Raw genomic sequence first — 19,952 nt, 5'->3', positions numbered from 1 at the left:
TGAGTCTGGCTAAGGGTGTATCAATTTTGTTTATCTTCTCAAAGAATTAGCTTATAGTTTTATTTATCATTGCTGTTGTTTTCTTTGTTTCTATTTCATTTATTTCTGCTCTGATCTTTATGATTTCTTTCCTTATACTAACTTTGGGTTTTGATTGTTCTTTCTCTAGTTGCTTTAGGTGTAAGATTAGGTTGTTATTTGAGATTGTTCTTATTTTTTGAGGTAGGATTATATTGTTATAAACTTCCCTCTTAGAACTGCTTTTGCTGCATCTATAGGTTTTGGGTCATTGTGTTTTCATAGTCATTTGTTTTTAGGTTTTTTTTATTTCCTGCTTGATTTCTTCAGTGATCTGTTGGTTATTTAGTAGTGTATTCTTTAGCCTCCATGTGTTTGTATTTTTTACAGGTTTTTTTTTTCCTGTAATTGATTTCTATTTTTTTGTTGTTGTCATTGTTGTTGGCCAACATAAATATTTTTTTAAGAACTTTCATTGAGATACAGTTAACAGACAATAAACTGCATATATTTAGAGTGTACAATTTGGTTTTTTTTTCTTATTAGTAATGTATGTATGGCAATCCCAATCTCCCAATTCATTCTCCCCCAACCCTCCCCGCTTTCCCCACTTGGTGTCCATATGTTTGTTCTCTACATCTGTGTCTCTGTTTCTGCCTTGCAAACTGGTTGATCTGTACCATTTTTCAATATTTCACATATAAGTGCTAATATATGATATTTGTTTTTCTCTTTCTGACTCACTTCACTCTGTATGACAGTCTCTAGGTCCATCCATGCCTCTACAAATGTCCCAGTTTCATTGCTTTTTACAGCTGAGTAATATTCCATTGTATATATGTACCACACCTTCTTTATCCCTTCATCTGTTGATGGACGTTTAGATTGCTTCCATGTCCTGGCTAGTGTAATAGTGCTGCAATGAACTCTGGAGTGCATGTGTCTTTTTGAATTAGGGTGTTCTCTGGGTATATGCCCAGTAGTGGGATTGCTGAGTCATATGGTAACTCTATTTTTAGTTTTTCAAGGAACCTCCATACTGTTCTCCATAGTGGCTGCATCAATTTACATTCCCACCAACAGTGCAAGAGCATTCCCTTTTCTCCACACCCTCTCCAGCATTTACTGTTTGTAGATTTTCTGATGATGCCCATTCTAACTGGTGTGAGGTGATACCTCATTGTCATTTTGATTTGCATTTCTCTAATAATTAGTGATGTTGAGCAGCTTTTCATGTGCCTCTTGGCCATCCATATGTCTTCTTTGGAGAAATGGCTGTTTAGGTCTTCTGCCCATTTTTTGATTGGGTTGTTTGTTTTTTTTGATATTGAGCTGGATGAACTGTTTATATATTTTAGACATTAATCCTTTGTCTGTTGATTCATTTGCAAATATTTTCTCCTATTCTGAGGGTTGTCTTTTCATCTTGCTTATAGTTTCCTTTGCTGTGCAGAAGCTTTGAAGTTTCATTAGGTCCCACTTATTAATTTTTGTTTTTATTTCATTACTCTAGGTGGTGGATCAAAAAAGATCTTGCTGTGATTTATGTCAGAGAGTGTTCTTCCTATGTTTTCCTCTAGGAGTTTTATAGTGTCTGGCCTTACATTTAGGTCTTTAATCCATTTGGAGTTTATTTTTGTGTATGGTGTTAGGGAGTGTTCTAATTTCATTCTTTTGCATGTAGCTTTCCAGTTTCCCCAGCACCACTTATTGAAGAGGCTGCCTTTTCTCCATTGTATATCCTTGCCTCCTTTGTCATAGATTAGTTGACTATAGTTTATCTCTGGGCTTTCTATCCTGTGCCATTGATCTATATTTCTGTTTTTATACCAGTACCATACTGTCTTGATCCTGTAATTGATTTCCAAATCATAGCATTTTGGTTGGAAAAGATGCTTGATACAATTTCAACTTTCTTAAGTTAACTGAGGCTTAATTTGTGACTCATGATGTCCATCTATCCTGGAGAATGTTCCATGAGCACTCGAGAAGAAAGTATATTCTTCTGCTTTCAGGTGGAATATCCTATAATATCAATTAATTCTATTTGGTCTTTTGTGTCATTTAAAGCTTGTGTTTCCATATTTACTTTCTTTCTGGATGATCTGTCCATTGGTGTAAGCGGAATGTTAATGTCCCCCACTATTATTGTGTTACTGTCGATTTCCTCTTTTATAGTTGTTAGCCTTATGTGTTGAGGTACTCCCATGTTGGATGTATATGTATTTATAATTGTTATATTCTCTTCTTGTATTGATTCCTTGATCATTATGTAGTGTCCCTTCTTGTCTCTTGCAACATTCTTTATTTTAAAGTGTATTTTATCTGAAATGAGTATTGCTACTCCAGCTTTCTTTTGATTCCCATTTGCATACAGTATCTTTTTCCATCCCCTCACTTTCAGTCTGTATGTGTCCCTCGGTCTGAAATGGGTGTCTTGTAGACAGTGTTTATATGGGTCTTGTTTTTGCATCCATTCAGCTAGTCTGTGTCTTTTGGTTGGAGCATTTAATCCATTTACATATAAGGTGATTATGAATATGTATGTTCCTATTACCATTTTCTTAACTGTTTTGGGTTTGTTCTTGTAGGTCTTCTTCTTCTCCTGTGTTGTCCACCTAGAAAAGTTCCTTTAGCATTTGTTATAAAGCTGGTTTGGGGTGCTGAGTTCCCTTAGCTTTTGCTTGTTTATAGAGCTTTTGATTTCTCCTTTGAATCTGAATGATATCCTTGTTATAATCTTGGTTGAAGGTTTTTCCCTTTCACCTCTTTAAATATGTCCTGCCACTCCATTCTGGCCTGCAGAATTTCTGCTGAAAAATCAGCTGTTATCCTTATGGGTTTTCCCTTATATGTTATTTGTTGCTTTTCTATTGCTACTTTTAATATTTTTTCTTTGTTTTTAATTTTTATTTGTTTGATTAATATGTGTCTTGTCATGTTTCTCCTTGGGTTTATCCTGTATGGGTCTCTCTGTGCTTCCTGGATTTGATTGACTATTCCTTTCCCATGTAGGGAATTTTTTTAATATAATCTCTTCAAATATTTTCTCAGTCCCTTTCCCTTTCTCTTTGTCTTCTGAGATCCCTATAATTTGAATATTGGTACATTTAATGTTGTCCAAGAGGTCTCTGAGACTGTCCTCATTTCTTTTCATTTATTTCCTTTATTCTGCTCTTCAGCAGTTATTTCCACCATTCTGTCTTCCAGCTCACTTATCTGTTCTTCTGCCTCAGTTATTCTGCTATTGATTCCTTCTAGTGTATTTTTCATTTTAGTTATTTTGTTGTTCATCACTGATTGTTCATTCTTTACTTCTTCTAAGTCCTTGTTAAACATTTCTTGTATCTTCTCCATCCATGCCTCCTCCATTCTATTTCCGAGATCTTGGATCATCTTTACTGTCATTACTCTGAATTATTTTTCAGGTAGATTGCCTATTTCCTCTTCATTTATTTGGTCTTCTGTGATTTTACCTTGCTCCTTTGTCTGCAACATATTTCTCTGTAATCTCATTTTGTCTAACGTACTCTGTTTATGGTCTTCTTTCTGCAGGCTGCAAGGTCATAGTTCCTCTTGCTTCTATTGTCTGCCCCTTGTTGACTGAGGGGCTTGTGTAGGCTTCCTGGTGGGAGGGACTGATGCTTGTGCTCTGATGGGTGGAGCTGAGTCTTTTCCCTCTGAAGGGCAGCACCACATCAGGTAGTGTGTTTTGTTGTGTCTATGAGCTTAGTGTGACTTTAGGCAGCCTGCCTGCTAATGAGTGGTGCTGTGTTCCTGTCTTGCTGGTAATTTGGCATGAGGTGTCCAGCCTTGGAGCCTGCAGGCAGTTGTGTACGGCCGAGTCTTGGTGTTGAGATGGATACCTATGGAAGTCACACACCCATGAATATTCCCTGAGCCCATCAATTCTCTGGTGGTCCAACATCCTAGACATGGTGCTCCTACACCAGAGCCCCAGGCTCGACCCCTGGCTGGGGAACCAAGAGCCCACAAGCCTCACAGTCCAGCCAGAGAAAAAAAGAAAGAGAAGGGAAAGGAAGGGAAGGGAAAGGAAGGGAAGGGAAGGGAATAAACAAAACCCAAGACAAACAGCAGAAACAGCAAACAAACAGCAGCAGTAACAACACAACACACACACACACACACACAAAATAAATAAATAAATAAATAAATAAAACAAGAGCAAACAAATTAAAAAATTAAAAGTCAATAAGGACTAAACGAAGAAAAGCAAAAAATGAAAAATAAAAACAGAAAGCAACCAACAACAAAAATGCAAAGAAAACATAAACACATAAAAACAATAAAAAAAGAAAAAAATATAAGAAACAAAGAACAGAAGCAAGAAAAAACCCACAAAACAACAAAAAGTAAAAATAGAAAAATTAAAAACACATATTAAAAAAATAATTAAAATAAAGGATAAAAAATAATAAAAGCAATAATACCAACAACTAAATAAAATGAAACAAACAAAAAAAGAATAATAGTAATAATATTTTCCTGGGGCCTCCTCTGTCAGTGTTCTTGCTCTCAAAGCAAGCCAGAGCCAACACCCACCTCCCTAGGAGGCCTTCTAATACCTGTATGTAGGTCTCTGGACCTGCTGTGTACACTGTGGGGCCAGCTCAGAACAGCTCAGACTCTGACCTGGCCCAATTCCCACATGTACTTGCCCCCAGAGTTCACTGCTGCAAAGGCTAGATCAGTCTCAATTGTGGGAACACTCATTTTCTATTCAGGTATTCCACAGACACAGGATTTACCAGGCCATTCTCGGGGATTCAGTCTGTGGCTTGTGCAGCTGCATGTAAGAATTTCCATTCCTCTTCCTTAGTCATACTGCCCCTACAGCTCAGCTTTGGTTTTGACCCCACCTCTTCATGTGCACCACCCTCATGTATCTGTTCCTTGCCCAGGCAAGAGGGAGTGAAAGCAGCAGCTGCTCAGGGCACACTTACTCACTCAGGCCAGGGGAGGGGTACGGCGGGGTGTGCATGAGTTGCCTGTGGCAGTGGGGACCAGCAGGCAATTTCAACAGTGTGGTGTGCTTGCTCTGGTGGATGTCTCTCCAAGTGCCCATGAAGGCAGGTGCTGACATGTGGGGGTGATGGTGACCCCACTCCCTGCACACTCTCAACAATGGTGCCCACACTCAACAATGGTGCCTTGCTTTCTGAGCAGACCACACTTCTTCTAGGGGCGTTCCCGTCTGTGCATCCCCTCACTCCTGTCCCCTCTGCTGTATCCACAACAGCCAACAGTGCCCCTCTCCCCAGATCTGTTCTCCCATCCCCATGCTTTAGCACTCAGCCCCTGCCAGCATCGGCAGACTCTTGTCCCAGGCAGGGGCACCCAGGGCTGATTCCCAAGGAGGCTTTGGGGTGCGCAGCCCTCAGGCCCCTGGATTCCACACTGGCAGGGGAGACCCCAGCCCAAGGGGCAGGCAGGCCTGATCAGATGAGAGCCTCTCCCAGTGCCCCCAGAGACCAGTGGGTAGGGAAGGGTGTTGTAACGGTGGCTCTGCCCCTTGTGCACTACTCAGCAGTGACACCTTACCTCTGTAGTGTCCCAGGCTTTTTCTAAAGACTTTCGTGTTTGTGGAGCTCCTTACTCCTGACCCTTCTGGCCAACAGCTGTCCCCTACCTGGGTCGATGCTCCAAAGCCCACTTTCCAGCACCCAGCCCCACTTCACAACAGGTGACTCATGACTCAGGCTGAAATGTGCAGAGCTGTGGTGTAGACCATATGTGCAGTTCTTACTTTTTCCTGCCTTGTGCAGACCGTCTGCTGTGTTCCCCTTTGATCTCCCGAAGTTCTTTCTCTATCCCAGCTGATTTCCCCACTGTGAGGGAGTTTTCCTGGGTGTGCGGGCTCCTCCCCTCATCTTCAGCTTCCTGCCAACATTGCTGGTCCATTTTTTCATTCCTCTTTTCTTTTTTTCTTCTTTCTTTCATCCTACCCAGTTGTAAAGGGATTTTTCTTGTCCTTTTAGATGTCTGAAGTCTTCAGCTCATGTTCGGTAGGTGCTCTATAAGAATTGTTCTGTTTGTAGATGTATTTTTGATGTACTTGTGAGGAGCAACAAATTCTGTGTCCTCCTATTCCACCATCTTGACTCCTCTACTGTTCTTTTTACTGTCACCATAGTTTTGCCTTTTCCAGAATGTAATATAGTTGGAATCATATGGTATGTAGCCTTTTCAAATTGTCTTCTTTCACTTAGTCATATGCATTTATGTTTCCCCATGTCTTTATAGCTCTTTTTAAAGCACTGAATTATATTCCATTGTTTGTATGTACCACAGTTTATTAACCCATTCACCCACTGAAGGACATCCTGGTTAATTCCAAGTTTTGGCTATTATGAATAAAGCTGCTGTAAACATCTGTGTGCAGGATTTTGTGTGGGCATGTTTTCAGCTAATTCGAGTAAATACTAGAGAGTGCTGGATTACACAGTCAGAGTATGTTTAGTGTTGTAAGAAATTGTCAAAGTGTCTTCCAAGGTGGCTGTACCATTTTGCATTCCCACTAGCAATAAATGAGAACTTACATTGCTCCACATCCTTGGTGAGGCCATTCTAATAGGTGTGTAGAGGTATCCTATTGTTTTAATTACAATTCTCTAATGACATATGATGATGAACATCCTTTCATATACATATTTACCATCTTTGAATGTTCTTTTGTGAGTTGTGAGTTTATTGTTCATTTTGTAATCCAATTGTTCATTTTCTTATTGTTGAGTTTTAAGATTCTTTGTATATTTTGAATAACAGTCCTTTATCAAATATGCCTCTTGTAAATATTTTCTCTCACTCTGTGGATTGTCTTCTCATTCTCTTGGGAGTGCTCTTTGTTGAGTAGAAGTTTTAAATTTTAATGAACCCCAGCTTATCAGCTATTTCTTTCATGCATTTTTCCTTTGGTATTATATCTAAGAAGTTACCAGCATACCCCAAATCATGTAGATTTTCTCCTATGTTACTCTCTAGCAGTTTTATAATTTTGGATTTTACATTTAGATGTGTGGTCTATTTTGAGTTAATTTTTGTGAAAGATGTATGGTCTGTGTCTAGATTCTTTGTGTGTGTGTGTGTGTGTGTGTGTGTGACAGAGGGAGATGTGGATATTTAGTTGTTCCAACATCATTTTTGAAAACATTAGCTTTTCTCCATTATATTGTCTTTGCTCCTTTGTCAAAGATCAGTTGTCTGTATTTGTTGGGTCTATTTCTGGGCTCTCTATTCTGTTCCATTGGTCTATTTTTATCCTTTTCCCAATATTATAAAGTCTTGATTATTGTAGCTTTTTAGTATGTCTTGAAGTCAGATAGGATCAGTTCTCCAACTTTGCCCTTCTTCAATATTGCATTGGCTATTCTGTCTTTCTCTCTATAAATAAACTTTAGAATCAGCTTGATATCCACAAAATAACTTGTTGAGATTTTGATTGTGATTGCATTGAATCTATAGAACAAGCTTGGAAAAACAGAGATCCTGACAATATTGAGTTTTCCTATCCACGAACGTGGAATATCTCTCCATTTATTCAGATCTTCTTTGATTTCTTTCATCAGTTTTATAGCTTCCTTGGTATAGATCTTGTCCATATTTTGTTAGATTTATGGCCAAGTATTTCATTTTGAGGGGTGTCTACATAAGTGGTAATGTGTTTTCAATTTCAAATTTCATTGCTGGTAAATAGGAAAACAGTTGACTTTTGTGTTGATATTAACCTTGTATCCTGCAACTTTGCTCTAATCACTTATTTTTTCCAGGAATATTTTCTTTGATTCTTTCAGATTTTCTATTTAGATGATCGTGTCATCTGCAAACAAAGATAGTTTTATTTATTTTTTCTCAATTTGTATCTTTTATTTTCTTTTATTGTCCTATTGCATTAGCTAGGAGTTCCAGTACAATATTGAAAAGAGTGGTGAGAAAGAAGCTTGCCCCTAATCTTAGTGGGAAAGCTTTGCATTTCTCACCATGAAGGATGACATTAGCTGTAGGTTTTTTGTAAATTCTCCTCAGATTGAGGAAGTTTCCCTCTATTCCTAGTTTGCTGTCAGTTTTTATCATGAATGGGTGTTGGATTTTGTCAAGAGTTTTATCTGCTTCTATTGATATGATCATGTGACTTTTCTTCTTTAGCCTATTGATGTCATGGATTACATTAATTGATTTTGAATGTGGAACCAGCCTTGTACACCTGGAATAAATCCCACTTGATTGTGGTGTATAATTCTTTTTATACATTGGTGGATTTGATTTACTAATATTTTATTGAGGATTTTTGCATCTGTGTTCATGAGGAATATTGATTTCTCTGTAGTTTTCTTGTAAAGTCTTTATTTGGTTTAAGTGTTTCAGGTAATACTGGCTTCATTGAATGAATTAGGAAGTATACTCTTTGCTTCTATCTTCTGAAAGACTTTATAGAGAATGGGTATAATTTCTTCCTTAAATGTTTGGTAGAATTCACCAGTGAATCCACCTGGGCTTGATGCTTTCTGTTTTGGAGGTTTATAATATTGGTTCAATTTTTAAATAGATATAGTCCTCTTCAGATTGTCTGTTTCTCCTATGTGACTTTTGGCAGATTGTGTTTTTCAAGGAATTTGTCCATTTCACCTAGGTTATCAAATTTGTGGTCATGGAGGTATTCATAACATCTATTTACTGTCCTTTTAAAGTCCATGGGATCTGCAGTGATGACCTCTCTTTCATTTTTGACATTAATGCTTATGTTTTCTCTTTTTTTTTCTTAGTTAACCTGGCTAGAGACTTATTGATTTTTATCAGTTTTTCAAAGAAACAGCTTTTGATTTTATTAATATTCTTTATTGAGTTCCTGTTTCCAGTTTTATTGATTTCTCCTCTAATTTTTATTTCTTCTCTTGTGTTTACTTTATTTTTATATTTTTTTAAAAGCTCTTTATTGGAATATATTTGCTTTACACTCTTGTACCAGTTTTTGAGGTATACCAAAGTGAATCAGCTGTATTTATACATATATCCCCATATCCCCTCCCTCCCGTGACTCCCTCCCCGCCTTCCTGTCCTGGCCCTCTAAGGCATCTCCCATCATCAAGTTGATCTCCTTTTGTTATACAGCAACTTCCCACTAGCTATCTATTTTACAGTTGGTAGTGTAAATATGTCTATGCTACTCTCTCACTTCGTGTGTTTACTTTAATTTAACTTGCTCTTCTTTTTCTAGCTTCCTAAGGTGGAAGCTTGGCATATTGATTTTAGATCTATGTTCTTTCATAATATATGCATTCAATACTATAAATTCCCCTCTAAACACTGCTTGCACTGCATCTCACAAATTTTGATAAGCCACATTTTTTTCCATTTCATTCAAAATATTTTAAAATATATTTTGAAATTTTTATGACTCATGTTATTAGAAAGGTGTTGTTAAAGCTCCAAGTATTTGGGGATCTTCCAATTAGCCTTCTGTTTTTGATTTCTACTTTTATTCCATTGTGATCTGAGAGCAGACTATTGTATGAAATTTATTTTTTTAATTTTCTAAGGTATATTTTATGGTCCAGAATGTAGTCTGTCATGGTGAATGTTGCAAGTGAGCTTGAGAAGGCTGTGATCTGCTGTTGCTGAATGAAGTAGTCTATAGTCTGTTTTGCCTTTTGTAGTGTTAATTGAGCACTACATATAATTCTGTTTTCTCTCCTTTCTTGGCATACCAATTATACTTCCTTTCTAATTTTTTAGTGGCTTCCTTACAGTTTGCAAGATTCATTTACAGTTGTCCAAGTCCACTTTCAAAGAACACTTTATAACTTCATAAGTAATTCATGTACCATACATTAACAAAAATTTCCTGATTCCTCTTCTTTCCTTTGTATCATTGCTGTCATTCATTACACACACACACACACAAAATACATAATTGAATATATTGTTGCTATCATTTTGAACAAACCATTCTCTGTTAAATACATTAAGAATGAGAAAAATAAAAGTTTTACCTTTACTTAGTCATTCTCTGATGCTCTTCCTTTATGTAGAACCAGGTTTCTGGTTTATATCATTTTCTATCTCTCTTAACATTTCTTGTAAGATAGGACTTCTGGCAGCAAATTCCCTCAATTTTTCTTTGTTTCACAATTTGTATATTCCTTTACTTTTGAAGAATAACTTTACAGGGTACAGAATTTTAATTTTGTGGAGGTTTGTCTCAATGCTTTAAATATTTCACTCCACTCTCCTCTTGTTTGTATGGTTTCTGAGGTGAATTGGATGAAATTTTTATCTTTCCTCATTTATAGGTAAGGAGTAAAGATAAGAATTTCCCCCCTCTGGCTTCTTTCAAGAATTTTTCTTCATTTTTGATTTTCTGCAGTTTAAATAGGACACACCTAAGTATAGTTTTTACTGGCATTAATCCTGCTTGGTATTCTCTGAGCTTCCTGGGGCTATGATTTGGTGTCTGACATTAATTTTGGGAAATTGTCAGTTGTTACTAATTCAGATATTTCTTCTGTCCCTTTCTCTCTTTTCCTTCTGGTATTCCCATTACACGTGTGTTACACTTTTGTAGTTGCCCCATAGATCTTGGGTATTCTGTTCAGTTTTTTTTTCAGTGTTTTTTCTCTTTGCTTTATCAGTTGTAGGAGTTTCCATTGATGTATCCTCAAGGTTAGAGAGTCTTTCCTCAGCTGTGTCCAGTCTACTTCTGAGCCCATCAAAGGCATTCTTCATTTCTGTTACAGTGTTTTGATGTCTAGTATTTCTTTATTATTTCTTAGAATTTCTGTATCTCTGTTTACCTTGCCCATCTGTTCTTGCGTATTGTCTACTTTTAACATTAGAGCCCTTAGTATATTCATTGTAGTTGCTTTAAATTCACAATCTGATAATTCCAACACCTCTGCCATATCTGGGTCTGCTTCCAGCACTTGTTCTGTGACTTCAGACTGTGATTTGCCTTTTGGTATGCCTTTGTAATTTTTTGTGGGAAGGTAAACATGATGTGCTAGGTAAAAGCAACTGTGGTAAAGAGGTCTTTACTAATGCAGTGGTAAGGTATGTAGGGTAGGAGAGGCATACTGTAGTCCTGTGTAGTTCTCAGTCCTGGGCTTTGAGTTTCATGAGTGCTTCTCATTTTTTTTCACCACTTAGGTGGTCCATGATGGCTAAAGGGGGCTAGAATTGAATATTCCCTTCCCTCACATGGAAGGTTACCGCAGGCTGGAGTTGGGCATTTCCCTTCCCCCAGGTTGGTTAGGCTCTGAAAAACCCTCGTAGGTTAGGATCTGGTAAAATAGCTTGTCTTGAGGGCAGGTCTTGTGAGAAGCATTGCATGCTCTGGCATATTTCATAGTGGTAACTTTTTTCCTCCCACTGCCTGAAGCACAGGGAATTATTTTCCCAGGTGGCACTGTGAGAACCTGGAAGAGCTCCTGGAGGTTAGTTCACCAAAGTATGTCTTCCTCCCCCAGGACGGGGTCTCCCTGGCATTTTTCTCTCTCAGACTTGTGCACACGGAACCTCCAGCATGTCATTGATTTCAGTTCATATTTCCCTCCCCTGGCATCGGTTCCTGCAGAGGTTTCTCTTCCGGTAAATTGTGGTTCTTTGTATTTGCCAGTAAGCAATTTGTCTCTCCAAATTTGGAGGCAGTGGTTTGCCCTGTGAATTCATTCCCAGAGGGATCTAAGGAGAGTTATTGATTTTCAGTCTGTTCATCTTTTTACTTGTTGTTAGGACTGAGTGGTGACTTCTAAGCTCCTTACATGTCAGACAGGAAACTGGACTATCCTTTTTGTTTTTAAGAAAATGCTCTCAGCTGTCACGTTTAAAGAAGCACATACTGACAGTTTTTTTTCTGAGGCCGTGAATAGACAAGCTTTAGAAAAATTATTTGAAGACGAGAAGCCATTAATTTATATTAATATTTGTACTCCTCTCTAATATGGTTATAAATAAAAAATTTTAACATCTGTTATGGGTCATGAGGCATAACTGCCTCTACTCATTTGGAACATTTTCATTTTCCACCTGCAGCTCCTCTTTTATACTTTAAAAATACGATGTGGATATAGCTCAGAAGAGGAGTAAAGGCCCTATTAATTATCCAAATCTACATTTCCTGTACCTGCTTTTCACTCTGTGTGTGAGGGTCCTTACATGCAGAGATTTCTGAAGGGAGGAAATTAAACCTTTCACACTAGGGAAAATTCAGCTCTTAGAAAGTAGTTAGTGTGCTGAAGTTGAGCACGGACCTACTGTTACTATCAGAGAAATTGCTAGTGATTGTTATGTTTTTAAGTTTTACATGAGAATTTCCCTTTGGCATTTGAAATTAGAGTGGTTCTGTTGCATTGGGAGACGATTCTGTAACTTTTGAGCATAAAAACTTCCTTGAACAACAGTTTGGATATTTCTGTTCTCAATTCATCTCCCTACTGGAAATTTTACATTAGAATGACTTACGTTTTGAGGAGAGACATAAATTTCTGTTCTGTTATCATTAACTCTCAATATATGATCAGGGTCCTTTGGATCCAATTTTAGTTTTTATGTTTCTTTTTGTGTAGTTTTAGCTATCTGTACAGATTGATATTTCATTGTGATTTTTATTGTTATCAGATGTCTTCAGAAGAACAGGGAGAAAAAAATTTAGATACAACAAAACTTATTCTGTCTTGTAACTACTATCAGGTTTCACTGGGCCCTTTTACAAATCTAAAATGCATTATGGAATTTCAATAATCTTATTTTTTTCCTCTCTCTTGAAATATTTTGCTCTTTTATCATTATTCATCAATTATTCCCAACTACATTTGAAAGACAAATAATTATTTAAATGGAAGAATGATGCAATCACTTAAAAAGATGAGACAATAGTGAAAAATATTTTTCCTAGTATTACAAGGGTTAAGATCGCTCTCTCTCGTAGCATAGACATATATACACTACCAACTGTAAAATAGATAGCTAGTGGGAACTTGCTGTATAACAAAGGGAGATCAACTCAACGATGGGTGATGCCTTAGAGGGCCAGGACAGGGAGGGTGGGAGGGAGTTATGGGAGGGAGGGGATATGGGGATATATGTATAAATACTGATTCACTTTGGTATACCTCAAAAGCTGGTACAAGAGTGTAAAGCAATTATATTCAATAAAGAACTTAAAAAAAAAAAGATCGCTCTCTCTCTCTAACACATGCACAAACACACACACACACACACACACACACACACACACACACACACGCCAATTAGCTAAAATGGAATAGAACATTTTTGATTATCTAAAATCTACCATACATTGTTTTAGGAGCTTTATTTATGTGAATTGTATTATTTAAATCTCACAAAATGCCAATATATTACTCCTCGTTTATCAGTAAAGAAACTAAAGGTCTGGACTTCCCTGGTGGTGCAATGGTTAAGAATCCACCTGCCAATGCTGGGGACGCAGATTCGATCCCTGGGCCAGGAAGATCCCACATATTGCGGAGCAACTACGCCTGTGAACCACAACTACTGAGCCTGTGCTCTAGAGCCCACAAGCCACAACTGCTGAAGCCCATGTGCCTAGAGCCCATACTCCACAATGAAGAGTAGCCCCCACTTGCCGCAACTAGAGAAAGCCCTCAGGCAGCAATGAAGACCCAAAACGGCCAGTAAATGAATGAATGAATGAATAAATAAATAAATAAATAGAAAAAAAGAAAGAAACTGAAGGTCTGAGAACATAGAGTGGTTTATATTTTACATTGCCTAGTATAGTAACTTGTGCCATCTAAATATTCTATTTATTTCAATTAATAAATTATATTAATTTGTTCAGGTACAATGTATAGTTCAGATCCATATAATATTTTGAATAAAATACATGTACATTTATTAAGTATAAAAAAAAAAGAGCACCTGTACATGTGAAAAGTGGTCCCTGCCTTGAGGCACATCTTAGCCTTGCAGAGGGCTTAGACATATATAGAAATAATCATGATATCAATACAAGGAAGAAAGTTCTGCAACCCAAAATGACAATGGATTTATTTGCAAAACAGGTGGGTATATTTCCTAGTCAAAGAATCATTTGTGATGGTAGATGGTCTTACACATTCATCAGTAGGGAAATCGTATACTCCAGAAGAAGGGATTATTTCAAGCACACAACTGAGCATAGGAAAAAGGGAGGTTTACACGTGGCCAGCCAGTTGTAGGTATAAATATAATAACCTGCTCCTCTAGATTCCTATGTTTTATGAAAATAATTTTTTTACTGCAAAATTTGCTTTTAGATAGCAAGCATTTGTTTTCTTTTATATTCATGGGTATTTATCCATTTTGTTTGTTTTACATGTTCATTTTGAATTATAATGCTATATTGATAAATTAAATTTCTATGCATTTTTCTTTAATGTAATCTGTAACCCTAAAACTTTACAATTAATGTCTATAGCTCTTTACATTTTTCACTGCCACAATATTAAGGTTTCTAAAACATATCTATGAATAAATATTTACATATAATTATTCAATTTTGGAATTCCAGATTGAACATTTTTAAAAAATCCAACAGTTGTGCCAGTGATTTTTACTAATTAACACGTGTATACTTTTGCACATATCAAAATGATATCTTGAAATAATTTTCTGTACAGTACACCTTTGAACAGCATGAGTTAGAATTGCACTTATACACAGATTTCTAATGAATTCACTTAATAAATATATGTAAAATTTTAGGGAGTTTTGTGACAGTTTGAAAAAATTCACAAATGAACAGCATCGCCTAGAAATATCAAAAAAATAAAGGAAAAGGTATATCATGAATGATTAAAATATATGTAGATACTAGTCTACATGAAATACATACAAATCTATTATAAAAAGTTAAAATTTATCAAAATGTATGCAAACAGATTGTACGTGAAACCATTCATAGCTGAGAGAAATGTAAACAAATACAAAGATGCGGTATTAAACCATGACTGCGTAAAGATAACTGTGGTACACACTGTGCTACGGTAATACTTTCCCAGCCATCTCCTGCTGCCGTCGCAGTGAGTGCAAATGTAGTACACATCTGCTTAAAACGCTGTGACACCAGTCACCTCTGCATGAGCACTTCGTCTTTTCACTAAGCTGCGTTTAACAGTAGAAGGTGATCTCTTGTGAATCTCACGTATTGGGTTGGCCAAAAAGATCGTTCGGTTTTAAGTAAAAATAAAAGACACGTTCTTCATTTTCACCAAGAATTTTATTGAACAATGTATTCATTAACTGAACGAACTTTTTGGCCAGCCCAATATCTTCCATAATGTTTAGTGCAATACCATAAAGCCTGAACAACACCATGGGACCCACGAAGTGCCACTCATGATGTTGGAAGTGCTCCCAATAAATGTCATGACATTACAAGAAAAAATTGAATTGCTTGATATGTACCATAGATTGAGGTCTGCAGCTGAAGACTGCATTTCAAGATGGATGAATCCAACCATTGTTTAAAAAAGAAAAAAGAAAAAGAAAAGGAAATTTGTGAAGCCATCACTGCGGCCACACCAGCATGTGTGAAAACGTTGCACTTTTTGTGCAATACCTTTTTGTCTTGCATTGAAAATGTAGCCTTAATGTGGGTGCAGGTTTGCTATCAGAAACACATACCTTAGACTCTAATATGATTCAGGAAAAAGTGAGGTCATTATTTGACAACTTAAAGCAAAAGGAATGTGAAAGATCTAAAGTTGGAGAATTTAATGCCTGCAAAGGATAGTTTGAGAATTTCAGAAAGAGGTTTGGCTTAAGGAATGTCAGGGTAACAGAAGTAGCTTCTGCTGACCAAGAGGCAGGAGACAAGTTCCCAGACACCATTAAGAAAGTTGCTGAGGACAAAGAATGTCTGCCTGAATGGATTTTTAATGCAGATGAAAGTACCCTATTATGGAAAAAAAATGCCACAAAGGATATTTGTTAGTAAAGAAGAGAAGCAAATATCAGGATTTAAAGCAGGAAGGGATAGGCTAACTGTAGATTTTGTGCAAATGCAGTCTGGTTTATGATCAAGACTGCCCTTATCCATAAAGCTGCAAACCCATGATCCTTGAAGGGAAAAGATAAATAGCAGCTGCCAGTCTTTTGGTTGTACTACAAGAAGAAGGTCTGGATGACAAGAAGCCTTTTTCTGAATTGGTTTCATCAGTGCTTCATCCCTGAAGTCAGGAAGTACCTTGCCATGAAGGGACTGCCTTTTTAAGTTCCTCTGATTTTAGACAATGCCCCTGGCCACCCAGAACCCCATGAGTTCAGCACTGAAGGCATCAAAGTGGTCTACTTGCCCCCCAGACACAATGTCTCTAATTCAGGGAGTCATAAGGACCTTTAACGTGCTCCATGGAAAGGATTGTCAACGGTATGGAAGAGAACCCTGATAGAGAGAACATCGTGAAAGTCTAGAAGGATTACACCATTGAGGATGCCATTGTTGTTATAGAAAAAGCCATGAAAACCATCAAGCCTGAAACAATAAATCCCTGCTTGAGAAAACGGTGACCAGATGTTGTGCATGACTTCACAGGATTTATGATGGAGCCAATCAAGGAAATCATGAAAGAGACTGCAGATAAGGCAAAGTTGGGGGGTGAAGACTTTCAAGATAGGGATATTGGAGAAATTCAAGAGCTAAGAGACACCACACCAGAGGAATTATCAGATGAGTGCTTCTGAACCAGGGCTATATGATGAGGGTGAAGATGTAGAAGAAGCAGTGCCAGAAAACTAATTGACATCAGACAATCTGGCAGAAGGTTTCCGATTATTCAAGACAAGTTTTAACTGTTTACAACATGAGCTCTTCTATTATATGGGCACTGAAACTAAAGCAAAACAGGGACCCTTCTATGAAACTAAAGCAAACAGTGGAAGAAGGGATGGTACCACATAGAAACATTTTTGGAGAAATAAAAAAACAAAAAAGTCAGACAGAAACAAGATGTATTTCTATAAAGCTACACCAAGTGTGCGTGCCTTTCCTGTCTCCCTTTCCACCTTCTCCGCCTTGTCCTCCTCTGCCACCCCTGAGACAGCAAATCCAACCTCTCCTCCTCCTCCTTCTCCTCAGTTCAGTCAGCATGAAGATGACAAGGATGAAGACCTTTATGATGATCCACTTCTACTCAATGAATAGTAAATAATCATCATGGCATACAGTTAATAAACTTATCTGTTGTATATTGTATCTGCATGTGAACATCTAATACCTGTATGGCAAGTACTGTGTGAGACTTTTTGTGTCTTCATCATCATCAGTGCCCAAGTATTCATCATGTAGAACATCATGTGCAAGACTTGTATTGAAGTGGATAGCCTAGCCTTACATAGGCATTAAGGTGAGTGATATCTAACATAAAGGTAATAATATGTTAGTTTTCTTACTGTCTTATATCTTTGCTTTCGAAGAATTATATTACCATACAATATGTCTCTCTCTCTCTCTCATAATTGGAGAAACTGCATATCAGCCTATCATCACAAGTAAGGGGTTTTTAACAAAGTGTAGCAGTGTTTCCCATCCTGTCTTATGAATATAACTGTACTACTCTATGCCATTAAAATGTGATAATGATTCATTCATTAGTGTATAGGCAAGGCTACCGTGAAACAATCTTATCAATTACAATAGGCAACCATAAAGCAGTCATGTTGCTGTTTCTTTGTTAAACATGAATTTCTTTTTCATATTATCTTTTCACTTTTGAAAAGTGATGTGAAAAAGTGAAAAAGTCTAGTGTTAGTAATACATATGACATCTACAGTGTTTTGTGTCATTGAAGACAATATTGCTGTAGGAACTGACAGACAGATGATTCATCTTGTAAACAGATAACATAAACTTACAGCATTGCTATATACAGTACAGTACTGTAAATGCTTTCTCTCTTATGAGTTGCTTAATAAAATTTTCTTTTCTCTGGCTTACTTTATTGTAAGAATACAATATATAAAACATATAACATAAAAATTTGTGTTAATCAACTGTTTATGTTATCGCTAAGGCTTCCAGTCAACAGAAGGCTATTAGTCATTAAGTTTTAGGGGAATCAGAAATTATATCCGGTTGGCACTCTTAACCACCATGTTGTTGAAAGATCAGCTGTTCTCAGTTTGATTACCCTTCACTCTTGCCGAGTCTTTCTCTGAGGCACTGTTGGCAGCTCAAGGGCCCCAAATGGAGGCAGGAGACATAAAGCTTAGGGACATGTGGTCAGATGGATCTGCCTCCACTGCATGACCTCAGGCTGAGAAATATGGATGGAGTACTCTCCTTTTAAAACTATCACGAGGATTAAATAATATATTGTCTCTATTAAGTCTTTATTCCATGTCTAGCTGGTAGTATTGGGTGAGCCAAAAAGTTTGGGTTTTTCCAAACTTTTTCATCAACGCAGTAGATGTGTACATAGAAGTAGTTGGGGTTTAATTCCAGATCTTACATAATCCAGAGCACATAAGCTGACCAGAGCCTATAAATGAGATGCACTAGATGCTTGGTGGAGGACATCCAACCAGTCAATCAGATTTAAGGAAGGACATTTATCAAATAAGTATACAAATCCCTGATGTTATTACTTTTGGATTACTTTGTTTTGCTCAACTCTGAGAGCTGAGTTTGTTAGCATTTTGATCAAAAGAACCACTGAAAACACATATCACGGTATGAGAAAGTAGAAGGTTCTGTATAACGTTGCATTTATTTGAACAGGAGTGTAGTTCACTTTTCTGAAGCAGCCATACTTTATTATCTTACAGGCAAATCCAAAGCAGATGGCAAAGCTGCTGTGGTGACCAAGAAAAGGGTAAGATCCTGTTTTATTAAATCAAATATACAGACTTCAATATCAATCTGATTAATACTGTTTTTAAAAGAAAATTAAATTAATATTTTAAATCAAAGTGACATATAATCAAATTTTTCTTCTAAAAGTTAGGTTAATACTAGGAATTTAATATTTAATGGTTACTTATATCAGTGTTATATAATTATCAGATATTAGAATAATAGAAAACTTTGTTAACAAATAAACAATTGCTTTTATTTGTATATACTCTCATAGACTAAAATATTTATATATTCATGTTATTATAATATGTAAAAATTAAGATAATTAAAATTTTCAACTTAATATGGACTTTACCTTAAAGTTAAGAACAACATCAGGCATTTGTATGAATCTTTTTCTTTCTTTTTTTTTAGGATTTGGGGCAGCATCTGGCTTCTCAGAGTACTGTTTTTTTTTTTCTTTTTTAAACATTTAATTAATTAATTAATCTTTTTGGGGGGCTGTATTGGGTCTTCATTGCTGCACATGGGCTTTCTCTAGTTGTGGCAAGCAGGGGCTACTCTTTACTGGGTGTGCAGGCTTCTTATTGCAGTGGCTTCTCTTGTTGTTGAGTCTGGCCTCTAGGTGTGTGGGCTTCAGTGGTTGTGGCACATGGGCTCAGTAGCTGTGGCTTGCGGGCTCTAGAGCACAGGCTCAGTAGTTGTGGCACACAGGCTTAGTTGCTCCACGGCATGTAGGATCTTTCCAGACCAGGGATCGAACCCATGTCTCCTGCACTGGCAGGCAGATTCTTAACCACTGCACCACCAAGGAAATCCCATGTACGAATCTTCTTAATGAAAAATTTTTTAAGTAAATAGCATTTTAAAAAAATTTTTAAAATTTAACATGTCATTCTGTACATTGTGTGAGAAGAGATGTTTAACTCTACTTACTGTCAAAACTGTGATTGGGATAGGATGAGCCTGGGCAGTCTCCTTAAGTTAGTATTTGAGGAGGACTTGTTTGCATAATTAATTTGTTAATGACATCAATATGTGTGACAGTCTTGCCTATATCCAGATGGAAGTTTTAGTTATAAAGTTAAAGAAATAAAAA

The 19,952-nt window shown here is 37.0% G+C and overlaps 1 protein-coding gene across 2 annotated transcripts in view; it reads left to right on the top strand.

The window, feature by feature from the left end:
* The window catches only part of ZCWPW2 (zinc finger CW-type and PWWP domain containing 2), a 150,755-nt gene that overhangs the window by 100,385 nt on the left and 30,418 nt on the right, over window positions 1-19,952 (top strand). The window contains exon 5 of one of the 2 annotated variants that reach the window (XM_057698075.1): window positions 18,823-18,869. The exons of the other annotated variant lie outside the window; for it this stretch is intronic. Within the exon in view, the coding sequence (XP_057554058.1) occupies window positions 18,823-18,869 (47 nt within the window). The remainder of the gene's footprint in view (window positions 1-18,822; window positions 18,870-19,952) is intronic. 2 annotated transcript variants of the gene reach the window in all.

The sequence above is a fragment of the Hippopotamus amphibius genome, chromosome 11 (assembly GCF_030028045.1).
Source record: "Hippopotamus amphibius kiboko isolate mHipAmp2 chromosome 11, mHipAmp2.hap2, whole genome shotgun sequence".
In the NCBI taxonomy this organism is placed as follows: Eukaryota; Metazoa; Chordata; class Mammalia; order Artiodactyla; family Hippopotamidae; genus Hippopotamus; species Hippopotamus amphibius.
Note: the sequence above shows the minus strand (reverse complement) of the source record. Positions and strands in the feature narration are given on the sequence as shown.